At 30.4% G+C, this 12,500-nt stretch overlaps 3 protein-coding genes across 29 annotated transcripts in view; all 3 read right to left on the bottom strand.

The window, feature by feature from the left end:
* LOC122637043 (troponin T, skeletal muscle) overlaps positions 1-4,203 on the bottom strand; it is a 21,482-nt gene extending 17,279 nt beyond the window's left edge. For 6 of the 23 annotated variants that reach the window (XM_043828869.1, XM_043828867.1, XM_043828871.1 and 3 more), the window contains exons 1-2: positions 2,902-3,216; positions 1,551-1,596 (exon numbers count right to left, since the gene is read on the bottom strand). In XM_043828869.1, coding sequence (XP_043684804.1) covers positions 1,551-1,596; positions 2,902-3,201 — 346 coding nt within the window. In that variant the 5' untranslated portion in view covers positions 3,202-3,216. Of the gene's footprint in view, positions 1-1,550; positions 1,597-2,241; positions 2,371-2,422; positions 2,444-2,901; positions 3,217-3,820 lie in introns of those variants that run through there. The other 17 variants (XM_043828878.1, XM_043828881.1, XM_043828882.1 and 14 more) reach the window with 7 other exon arrangements.
* Positions 4,204-5,327: 1,124 nt separating this feature from the next.
* LOC122637045 (U11/U12 small nuclear ribonucleoprotein 35 kDa protein-like) lies at positions 5,328-6,671 on the bottom strand. 2 transcript variants are annotated; one of them, XM_043828892.1, is made up of 5 exons: positions 6,624-6,671; positions 6,222-6,437; positions 5,941-6,154; positions 5,710-5,858; positions 5,328-5,621 (listed from the first exon to the last, which is right to left on the bottom strand). In XM_043828892.1, exons 1-4 carry the CDS (start codon positions 6,624-6,626, stop codon positions 5,758-5,760), a joined length of 534 nt encoding a protein of 177 aa, XP_043684827.1. In that variant the 5' UTR covers positions 6,627-6,671; the 3' UTR covers positions 5,328-5,621; positions 5,710-5,757. The 2 variants fall into 2 exon arrangements, with proteins under 2 accessions (XP_043684827.1, XP_043684828.1); XM_043828893.1 differs by having other exon boundaries at positions 5,733-5,858.
* A 2,332-nt stretch (positions 6,672-9,003) lies between these two features.
* The window catches only part of LOC122637041 (myosin light chain kinase, smooth muscle-like), a 13,448-nt gene continuing 9,951 nt past the window's right edge, over positions 9,004-12,500 (bottom strand). For 3 of the 4 annotated variants that reach the window (XM_043828864.1, XM_043828866.1, XM_043828865.1), the window contains exons 7-8: positions 12,309-12,461; positions 9,004-11,173 (exon numbers count right to left, since the gene is read on the bottom strand). In XM_043828864.1, coding sequence (XP_043684799.1) covers positions 9,745-11,173; positions 12,309-12,461 — 1,582 coding nt within the window. In that variant the 3' untranslated portion in view covers positions 9,004-9,744. The remainder of the gene's footprint in view (positions 11,174-12,308; positions 12,462-12,500) is intronic. The other variant, XM_043828863.1, reaches the window with a different exon arrangement.

The raw sequence follows: 12,500 nt of genomic DNA, 5'->3' as shown, positions 1-12,500 counted from the left end.
ATGGAAAGTGACTACTATTCATTCTTTAAGTTTAGTCAAGAAAAAAATGAACAAAACAGGGACAGAGTCAGGGGTTGGAAAGACGAAGGATGGATATGATTGTTGTTTCTCTCTCCTTAATAACAAATCAAATAAAGTGAAACACGATTAAAAAAATATATACATAAAAAAGAAACGACTGGCCAAGGAGGATGGTGAGGAGCAAATAGTCACGAATAGAATAACTAAGGGTTGATACGAGTAAATAAAGAAACAAAGGGGTTGTGCGCGTGTACACGTAAGTGTAACATTTCTCTCTCCTGATAGTAATTAAAAAAAAAAAAAAGAGAGAAAATGTACAAAAAAAAAAGAAAGAAAGAAAGAAGATAACAAAGGGTTGAAAAGAAGGGTTGTTGCCTCCGAGGAAGAGGGAAGCAACACGATAAAATTTGGTGACACGGTGATTTCTTTTTTTTTTATGACACATATACGATACACGAAGAGACAATGAAAACGAGAGAGAGTGAGAGAGAGGGTGAGAGGGTGAGAGGGTGAGAGGGTATAGGGATAAGGTAAGGTATAATCTTACGTTGGATCTTTTTTTTTCATTTTCACGAACTCCGATCACGATTATCGTCGAGATATATAGCTCGTAAATACACACTCGTAATCTTCAGAGAATGGTGAGGGGTGCACGTGTATGTGTGCGTACGTGGGGGTGGTTGAAGCGGGAGTCTCCGTCGAGATCCCAATTTTCATTTTTTTTTTTTTTGTTTTTTCTTTTCTTTTTGTTTGGTTGTGAAAGATTTTTATCGTAAGATAAAAAATCGCCGAGGCGAGATCCTGCAAAATTTGGCCAATTTAAACGAAGATCCTTACGATCGATGGATCCCTTTTTAATCGCTTTAATCTTATGGCGTACCCTTTTTTTTTTTTCTTTTTTTTTTCTCGAACACAAATTCTTCATCGATTTTTTAATGAGCCAACTATTATAAAAGCGGTGTCTAATGATATTATATATATATATATATATATATATATATATATATATATAATTTTCTTTTTGTTTGATATCTGTGAAAGATCTTTTATTTTTGAAAATATTTAATTTGAAATTAATTAACGAAGCAAAGAAATATATAACTGATTAAGTAAATAAATACTTACAAATATTTGCCAATAACTCAAATGATTATAAAATATATCGAACTATTATAATTCATCGGCTCATATTTATTAATAGTTTATAATCATATCAAGTAAATATTAAAAATATATATGTACGTTCTTTTTTTATTATTTAATTATTTTCGATCGACTTTTGATAAGAAGTCGCCGTGTGTAAGGAATTAATGTTTCTTTTTTTTTTTCTTTTTATACTTTTCAAGATTCGATTATAATATACTTCTCGTACGAATTCTTATCAAAAGTGTGAACGAAAGTTGCTGAAAAAAATTGTATCGTTCATATCATTCGAAAAGCTACTTGATAAGATAGCTTCTTTTATATATATTTATATATGTATGTACATACATATATATATATATACATATATATACATATATACTTACGAGTATTGTTCCTCGTCGTCGGACATGTTTGCGGTTGGTTAAGGAACTGTAACATGAAAATATAAAGATTATATACAGACATATACATATACATATACATATACATATACATATACATATATATATTCTATAAACAATAATTTATATTATTAATAAATAATTAATAAATATAATTAAATAATCAATTTCATTATTTTTTTCATTTTTCTTTCTTTTCTTTTTTATATAATAAAATATCAATTCAATTAATATATTTATTATTAATATATATATATATATCATTAATATAGGTATATTTGTCTTTATTCATCCTAATCATTCACTTATTTCATTTATTATTTATTTATATTTATTAATCAAAAAAAAAAGATATATATCATTAATATAGATATATTTGTCTTTATTCACTTATTTATATTTATTAATCTAAAAAAAATAAACGTTTTGATCAACATTTTTTTGTCTCCAAAAAAAAAAAAAAGAAAAAAGAAAGAAATGAAAAACGAAGTAAATATAGCGAATCGAAACGAGGTCAATGATGCACCGACCTAAACGTAATTTGATATTCCGAAGGAAGAGAGAAAGAAAGAGAGAGGAAGACAGAGAAACAGAGAGACAGAAAGAGAGAAAAAGAGAGAGAGAGAGAGGGAAAGAGTAAGAGAGAGCAAAAGTGAGAAAGAGGTAGACATACTGCCAGTTTGCTAACCCTGGCCGCAAGCTCGGCCTCGCAAGCTCTATAAGGAGCCGGGTCCCTTCTCTTCCTCGTGGCTCTAATTTTAGAAAAGTGTTCTCTCTCTCTCTCTCTCTCTCTCTCTCTCTCTCTCTCTCTCTCTCTCTCTCTCTCTCTCTCTCTTTCTCTCTCTCACACACGCACACATACATGCACTCCTAATACCGTTTCTTCTTCTCTAATTCAATATGGAGATCGCTTTGCTTGTCTCCTCGTTTTCTCTAACTTTTACATATACTTAAATTCTTTCGTTAGAGTCGAAAAAAGAATTAAAAAAAAAAAAAAAAAAAAAAAAAGAAAAAAAAAATACACAAAAATGTAAAAATATATCCGAGGAAGATAAAAAAAAAAGAGAGAGAGAGAAAAAAGCTAACAAACTTGTTTCGATCCCTAAGACTACGTTTCTTTGAGAAAATTTGTCAAATATATTTGCAAGAAAGGAATAAAAATATAGAAAGAAAATGGAAACGTAGGAGAAAGAGGCTGAGAAATATTTTCGATAGGACGTACAAGTGCACCCTGAGAAGATAGAGAGAGAGAGAAAATACAGAAAAAAAAAGAAAAAGAAAAAGAGAGAAAGGAATAGAAGAAAAAAGAAAGGGGGTCAAGAAGATCACAAACAGAGCGTACAGTTTTCGACGGGATCCAATCACTCGAGGAGCTGGTTAACTCGTTAACTGAAGCAATAGTAATAGTTATAGTAGTAACAGTAATAGTAGTACTAGTAATAGTAGTAGTAAAGGTCGGTTTATGCGCGGACACAAAACTTTTTTTAAGTAGCAATCCCGATCGGCAATTACGCAGGCGCGTAAATCGGTCACACTGTTTCTTAACTGAGATGCTAAATAAGTCCTCAGCACCCGCGATTTCAAACAGAACACGATATGCCCCTTGCAATAAAGATAGATTTTCTCTTTCCATTCTTTTTCATCTTTTTTCTTTTTTTTCTTTTCCTCTTATTTTTCCTTCTCTCTCTCTCTCTCTCTCTTTCTTTCTTTCTTTATTTATTTATTTATTTATTATCTGAAAAGGATTTATCATGAATATTTTTTTGGCATCTAATTTTTTTTTTATATTTAACATTCATTATATCTTTCTCCGAAATGATTTTAAATCGTCAATGGATAATTAATTATCCGATTATTTGATCACTTCAATCGAAATACAGAAAGAAAAAGAGAGACAATTAGAGTGATATATTGATAATAGAAATGAAAAGTATGAAATAATATAAAATTAGAGTTTTTTCATCGTAGACACCCTCGTATAATCATATACAAAAAAAAGAGAGAGAAAGAAAAAAGATGAAAAAATTTATATATACATATATATATAAAAAGAGAGAGAGAGAGAGAGAGAACGCATAAAATATAAACACACAAAAATACGCACACGCAAAGAGAGGTAAAAAAGAGAAAAAAAAAAGAAAAAAAAAACAATAATAATAAAAAAAATAAATAAAAAAAATAAAAAAAAAGGGGGGAGAAAAAAAGGAAAGAAAGAAATAGATAATAAATGAATTATATTCTAATGAACTTACACTCGAGTGATGTCAATGTATGTGGTAATGTATGTGAAGAGAGACGTGTAAGTGGGTGGGTGTGTGTACGTGGCAACGAGAGGGTTGCCTCGGTGCCCCAGCCGATTGAGAGATGCTTTTTATTAAACGACACACACACACACACAAGAGAGAAAGAAAAAGACAAAGAAAGAGAGAGAATGATAGAGAAAGAGAGAGAACGAGCGAGCGAGCGAGCTAACGAAGAACGAGCTTTTGGCCGATGGAATGTCGAGTCCGCGATAGCTCGAACGGCTCTAAACTCCGGACTGTTCGATCTGAGAACGTTCTCTGAGTGGTACCAAAACTCTATCGTTAGCTGGTACTACTCCTTCTTCCTCTTCTTCTTCTTCTTCTTCTTCTTCTACTACTTCTTTTGTTGCTGCTGCTGTTGCTGCTGCTGGTTCTTCTTCTTCTCTTCTTTGATCCTTAATTCTCGTTCGTTACTATTAATAGAAAGGAGATCTACGTCCGTGGAGCTCGAACGTGATACGATCCTGGCCGACGATACTATTTTCGTCGAATGTACGTTCTTTTTTATTCCACCGTCGAACGAATAACCGGCTGCTCTCTGGCAGAAACCTCGCCCCCGCGGTTTCTTCCAAACCAATTTCTAAACTAAATTCTATCTGTCTCTCTCTCTCTCTCTCTCTCTCTCTTTCTCTCTCTCTTTATATATATGTGTGTTTTTGTGTGTATGTGTATTTCTAAAATGGTTTTCTAAAATCATTTGATTTAAAGCTGATACTATAATATCATAGACGAATGATTCGGTTTCTGTATTTAAATATGGAGTTTTGATATTTAATCATGGAAATTTGTTGGTTATTCGATGATAACAAAAGAGGATTATTTTGAGAGTCACGATCAAAGTCACTTTGAGAAATTTATTTCGTTAGATTTTCTCTTACATAATGTAACTCGAACGAGTCTATCATTTTCGAGTCTCTCTTTTTCTTTCTCTCTTTTGCACGTGTCTAAAATCTCTTGTATTTAGAAAAACTTGTCTTTGATCGTGCGTACCTCTAACCGCTCTAATCTAATATATATATATATGTATATATATATATATATATATATATATATATATATATGCGAAGCTAGTATTAATCTTATCCAATTTGCGTCATCATCAATAATCAAAGTTTCTTCTACTTTCTTTTTCTTCGTGGAAAATAACTTGTCCTCTCAATGTTTTCGTGATTTCTCGACAAATAGAAAAAAAAAAAAAATAATAAAAGGAATAATAAAACAGAAAAGAAAAGAAGGGAAAAGAAAATAGCTCGTCGTTAAGATAATCGTCTTAACGAACTCGCGACGAACGTGTAATATAGCAATGATGAAATAAGAGTCGAATCAAGATAATGTGGGTTGGTGATCCTCGAGGATTCTGGTCCAAGGGTGTGGAGTGAAGAGAAAGCTTTCTATGCTCGATGAAGAGGGAGACAATCTTATCAAAGATGAACGTAAAGCCTGCTTGCTTCCTTGCTTCCTTGCTTCCTTGCTTCCTTGCTTGCTTACTTGTTAAAGTTCTAAATCTTCGAATGCGTTGATCAACGTTTTAAAGTCCACGCTGGGGCCTCCTTATATGGTGAGCCTTGTGGACGAGAGAGGGCGCAACAACGTCCGAGTATAAAGTTCCGCGTAAGCGTCTACTTAATATCAGACATCGTCAAGGCGTCAATTCGTTTATATCGTTAATTTTCAAAGATTAAAGTCTTCATTCGGGTAACAGCATTTCTTTTGTAAAGAATAATAGATCCTTCGATTATTCTGACTTCTCCTACAACATTAGTAGACAGTGTTATATTACATTTATAAATAGAATTTAACTTATTGTTATTATGATTACAGAAAATCGTCAAAGTTATTTCTGTGTCTCTTAACTATGTACATATTTAAGATACGTAGAATCAAAATCATGATTTTATAATGTTTGGTACTATCGGCTTTTTAAAAGGTCTGTCTCTTCCACCGAAACGAAGTTGACCGGATTCTTTTTTACCGCCAAAGCCACCTCCTAAATGGAACATAGATATTTTAAGAGCTTTTAAGATATATTTATTGTATGAGTATTGGATTATTCCTTCTAACGTATATACCTAATCTTCTAGGTTTCCAACCTTTCATAATACGACTACATTCGAAGTCTACAAAAATTTGATATCCTTTCAGCGTCGCGTCAATACAACGTCTTACTACTCTTTTAGCGTCGTCTACGTTTCTCATTTCTACAAAACCATAACCTTGTGAAAGTCCAGTAACTACATCTACTATAACTTTTGCTGATAGAACTTCTCCGTATCTAGAAAAAAACTATATATACGACGATAAAAGATTAATTTTCTTCGACGACTTGAAAACCACTCAAAGAAATATTTACCTCTTTTAAGTCTTGCTTGGTTATCTTCGATCCAAATCTAGCTACGTACAACGTTCTTTCAGGCTTAGATTTCAAACCACGAGGAGGTTCATAATGAGCTTGCATAGCTCGACTTACAGCTTTGTCGTGGGGCTCCTTGTCGGTTCCATCGATACTACCAGCTTTTAAAGGATCGTATTCGATCGCATAAGGTGACCAATTTTGCAGAGATTGTTCCTTTTAGAAACATATTTTATGTTTATTAATATTTCAAACATAATTAAATCTTATATATTCCAAAATTCTAACCTAATACATCTTTACAAAAAGAAACTAAGAATACTTCATTAAAATATCACTTATATATTTCGTACGATTAACTAAACAATATCGTAAAATCTTTTAAACAAACTATTAACTAACCATTACAAATTATTGTTAATTTATTTCGATAAACACTTAGTAAACGTTACTTTCGAGAAGAAAGAAATCAACGCGCAAATGAACTGCCATCTATGCGACGCAATCGATAATACTATTTGAAATACACAATTTAATTTTAATTAGAGATAAATTTGCGATAATGACTGTAAATTCTATTAACTAAATTGTATTTATTAAACTCAATTTATTAAATTTAATTTTATTTTCGTGCTCGATAAATCTTTCTACGTTATAAAATATCTTTCATTATTATACAACAGACAATTGTTTCGCGTAGTCGATTGGAGGTCGTGTGACTACGCGATTCAAATGAGATATACATTTCGTCTCTTATCGATTAAATGACAACTTATATTTATAATATATAGAAATAGAATGGATGAAAGGTAAATACATATTATTACATTTTGTATAAACGATCTACATACATGATATTTGATATGGACGTGACAATCGTTATAAACTCGTAGAATTTTCATTTTCGTACAGTGTTGCACTAAAAGAATTTATTTAAAGACACAACAGGTGCATTCTACACGTATAGATATTTACATAATCCTACTTTTAATCGTCTATTAAACTTCGTAAATCATTCGGCTATTTTACTCGTGCCAATATCGTTTTAACAATTACGAAATAAATCACAAAACCGGAGATGATAAATCGCTATATTGAAAATTATTTCATTTATATTAAAGCCATTTAAAAAATACGCGTTTCCTTTTTGTTTGTTTGTAACGAAATAAATTTCATTCTTAAAGTGAAAAATAAGAGAAAAAGGAAAGAAAGAACGCCGCGAACTTTTCAAATGGCACATTGGTATATTCTTTGACTCTAAATAAAAAAAAAAAAATCCTACTTAATTAAGAAATAATTTTAAAATATTTCCTAAATATTACAAATGTAATACTAATACTCGTTCGATCTATGCGATCTACAAAAAAAAAACAAAAACAAAAAAAATAAATAAATAAAACGAAAACAAAAACGAATTACACTAGTGCAATTCTTTCAAAAAATTATCTGTCTCTCCTTGGTCGTTATTCAGTTTTCTTCTTTTTTTTTTTTTTTTTTTTTAACAAATCAACAAAGATGAAATAATAAGAAAGTTTGTTTCGAAAAATGATCTCACATCGATTCTAATTAAATTAATATTAAAACTATATGTCGCGTTAAAGAAGATCTAAGTCCAAATTTGCTCCCATTCGTTTTAACGCTAATATCGTATTGACGGCCTTAATCCATCGTTTTTTAATAACATATCGTTTTAATCGTTTCTTACAAATCGGATTTTCCAATGCAACATCGAGCCAACGATGTTCTAAAAGCCCACCTGCTGTCGGTCTCCGTCTGTAGAAACAAAAAGAAATAAATTAAACTAATTTGTTTTATTGATTAATTTTAATAAAAAAGAAAAATATATATATATGTATATATACATATTTTGTTGTTTTATGAAACAATTAGGGTAGACAATTTTTAATGTTACTCTTTTCTTTATATATTTAATTATGCGATATAAATAAGACAATTGAAATGATGTAATATCGTATAATAAATATTTATCGTTTTACCTAGTCGTACATTATTCTTCATATCATCTTTTTAATATGAGCATAATTATTAAAGTGGTCTAAGTAAGTAAATAATTTGAGATATTAAAAGAACGTAATTGTATATATTTTCTCGCTTGTTGCGTAGTAAAAATTCTTTTTTATTTACATAAAAGAATTATTCGTTTCTTTTTTTTTCATTTAATAAAAAAAATATAATGATATATACCTAAGGATATAATATAATAATATTAATAATAATAATAATAACAATAATAATAATCATAATAATAATAATAATAATAATAATAATAATAATAATAACAACAATAATGACAATAGTAATAGTAATAAAATAATACATTTTTCAATAATAAAAATATAAACACTTTTTCGGTGTTTTTTCTCTCTCATTATAGAAAAATAAGTTTCTTTTTTCTTTCTTTTTCTTTTCTTTCTTTTCTCTTTGTTTTAAACAATTCAAAACCACCAAAAGTGCGTCAGAAAATATCTCAGAAGAAGAAGAAAAAAATAAATCTATGATTTAGACAACTTTTATAATCGCTGGCTCATATACATTCATATACATATACTTTCAACATTTACATATATTATACAATATACTATCGGTATACAATAATTATGTAAAACGTTTCGTACTCATTAATTCATTCATTAACTTCTCCATTTAATTTTTTATCGATAATTTCACAACGGATTATATATATATATATATATATATATATATATATATATATCCTTACACATTTCATGTACATAGATACAATGACTAGATTTCTATCATAATATAATATAATTACAAGAAACGCGTCTCAACGAAAGAGTTATATTAAATTACTATAATCAAGTGACGAGAATGAAATGATAATAAAATATCGTCGAGTAAATTCAGAAAATTAATAAATACTCAACGAATGTCTTTTATGTTAAACTTCAATGCAAGTTAGAGTCTCATTGTTAAAGAACAAAAATAACATGAAGAACGGAACATTATGAGGAACTTTAATCGAATTCTATTTTATTATCTCGCTCGTTGAAATAATCTTTATAACGTTTCAAAATATGTTTCTCAAATATAACACATATTTATAATGGATAGAATTTTTAGAATCGCTTTGAGAATTATCCTGAGAAAGAGAAAAAAAAAGAAATGAAATAATTAGATAGATAAATAGATAGATAGATAGATAGATAGATAGATAGATAGATAGATAGATAGATAAAGACAAAATAAAAATATCCAGGGCCGCATTGGATGCAAGCTGGGGCCACAATGTCTATGAGATTAGAGTGATCCATTTTTAAAAAGACCTTACTCTTTATAAGCAAACAAACAATATTATATATATATATATATATACATATATAATAAAAAAAGAAGAGACAGTCTAATATATTTGCTAATAAGGGAAGCAAAATAAAAAAGAAGAAAAAAGATGTGATTAAACGAAACAAAACTTGTTACGTTCAACATAAAATTATCGCAATTCGAAATAAATGCGGCCCCTTAAAATAGAAGGTCATTATCAACGATACATAGGGGTTGATGATTTATCAGGAACGTTATTCGTCGATGATTTTTGTTGTTTCGATTGAAAATATTCCGCTAATGAGTTCATGGTCTTCCTAGCAATCGATTGTTCGCCATACCAATCGATACTGACAGATTTTCTTCCTAACGTAGACGTTCTATTACCGATTTCCTCCCATTCGCCTAACAAATGAAGTAAAAGATCTTTCGTATTAGCCGGCTCATCTAAATTCAAACTCTTATGCAAATCACGCAAATTTGATATCCTTGGTACGTCCCTGCTTGTTTCACCGAACGAATGTTTCACTCTGGTACGTCTCCATGGTGGCGTTAAATCGATTTCATTATTTAATGATTTGAAAGATTCTGCATTTTCAATGACCCTGACAGAACTTCTTTTAGACGGGGAAGTTTCATCCTCGATCGTACGATTAACTTCGTCGCTATCTGTGTTCATTGTCGTCGATGAAACGTTATCCAAGCTCGACTTTCGTCTTTTGAACGAATCGAACGGACTATCGATCGGATTATTAGAACGATCGTAATTACGATTACTATGAAAGGTCGTTCCATTGAGTTTCCTTTGTTTCTTTATACTCGACAATTTTTCAGCTATCTCATTGTACTCCTTATCGTTGTTATCGATCTTAACGATCCTTTTCGAATTATTATTCTTCCTTTGTAAATTCGATCCAGTTATTTCTACAAAAGATTTTTCATTGTTCTTCGACGAAGGATTATCGTCCTCGGTGAAATTGATATTTCTTCTTTTATAAATAACGTTGTTATTTTCCTTGATTGTATCTATACCTCCCATAGCGATATTCCGCAATTGCTCGGATAATTTGATTATTTCTTCGGCCAAACTAATTTGACTGGCTTGATCACGAGACGATTTATCCGTGGCTGTACCCTCCGAAGCTCTTCTTTCCAAAGCAAATCCTAAATTGGGTACGTTCAAATAATATCCACGCGAATCGTCGCGATTCGAATTACTCGCGTCAGTTTCGGACGATTCAAAACTGCAAAGACTTTCTCTAGGTGATGGACACTGTGCTCTCAACGATACAGTCTCATCCGTATTATCCGTATTATCGTCTCTCGAATGATGTCTTTCTAAATTACTCAAAGTATTAACATTATCGATTATGTAAGGACTATCAGGATGCTCTCTCCAACGTTCAACGAACAGTCTCAGATTGTCCTTGGTTAAATCGAGTTCATCCTCGTCTATAACGTTGCTTCTTCCATTAACAGTACCAGCCAATTTTATCGAATTAATTAAAACGGCAGAATCCAATTCGATTTTATTAGATTTCATTGGCTTATCGTCAATTTGTTTTTTTTCCTCGATGATAAGAGGATCGTTCTTCTTTTTGGCCAACCAACGATGTTCACGACATTGCGAGGCGGACGCTCGTTTTCTGAAATATTCATAACAGGCTCTTCGTGAGTGGGTTCGTTTATTTCTTTTTTATATTTTTAGGGAGTTCTTTTTTTGGGTTTCTTTCACTCTCTCTTTCTCTCTCGTTCTCTCTATCTTTCTCTCTCTCTTTATTTATCTCTATCTCTAGCTCTAGCTCTATCTCTTTTCGCTCTCATTTTTTTCCATTCAAGAAGATGAACCGGAAACGAGATATGCCTTGTTTCTTCGAGATAATATCATTTTCGATGGGGACGAGGAGACTGTTCGATTAGAAACGATGGAGAAAGTAATAGACGATAATATTGAACGCTTTATTAATTATCGATATATATATATATATATATATATATATATATATATATATATATATTGTTCAAATACCAATAATCAATTCAGTTTTATATATATATTGTAACGCACGATGGTTATATACTTTCTTATTATAACAGATTCTCTTATGTAATAGATAAAATGTGATTGAAAAAAGAGAACGACAGGCAAAGCTTAATTGAGCTTTTAAACGTTTCATAAAATAACAGTGTATGTGTATATCTATATATATATATATATATAAATATAAAATATATAAATATATAATTATATAATATATATAATATATCAACTATAATAAATTATATATATATTTTTTTTTTAAAGAAAAAAGAGAAAAGAAGAGAGAGAGAGAGAGAGAAAGACAGAGAGATAGAGAGAGAGATAAAAGAACTCTCAACGAAGCTATTATTAAAGTAAAAAAGCTCAGAATATTTCGAGAGAATCCGATTTCTTTTTTTCTTTTTTTTTTTTTTTTTTTTTTTTTCTAACAAAAAACTTAAATCCCTATGTAAGCAAGAGAGGAAGAAAGAGAATCGAAAGTTCTTAAACGATTTATAAGAATTACTCCTCTGTTAAGCTGATTTATTTTTATTCCTTTTTACTTTCATTTTGTAAGATCAGCTGGTAAAATATAAAATCTTAAAGATGAATCTTAAATAGTCTCGAAAGAATGTAATTGATTTTGCTGAAATCGTTTAAGAATTTTTAAACTCACGTCTTCATAATCCCTCTCATTCTATATGTATGCATGTATATATATATACATATATACATATATATATATATATATATATACGTACTCTTTATCTTTTATCAGTAAACATCTGATAAAGTCCTTAGCATCTTCGGATATATCAGTAAATGCCTCATGATCGAAATCATATTTGGCGATGGTGACGTTAGCCATAGTTTCAATATCGGTATCACCCATAAATGGCGACAGACCGGATAATCTGTAACACAATATGTACATTATACACACACACACACAC

Source organism: Vespula pensylvanica, chromosome 24, assembly GCF_014466175.1.
Source record: "Vespula pensylvanica isolate Volc-1 chromosome 24, ASM1446617v1, whole genome shotgun sequence".
Lineage (NCBI taxonomy): Eukaryota > Metazoa > Arthropoda > Insecta > Hymenoptera > Vespidae > Vespula > Vespula pensylvanica.
This window is presented reverse-complemented; position numbering and strand designations above follow the sequence as displayed.

Bases quoted from the DNA above. Each gene is read 5' to 3' on its own strand.
- LOC122637045 (XM_043828892.1), bottom strand. The intron at 6,155-6,221 runs GTAAATATTTCT...TCGTATATATAG, and splicing joins CCAAGCAAGACTTAAAAGAG to TTTTTTTCTAGATACGGAGA. The intron at 5,859-5,940 runs GTATATACGTTA...TGTTCCATTTAG, and splicing joins TTGGAAACCTAGAAGATTAG to GAGGTGGCTTTGGCGGTAAA.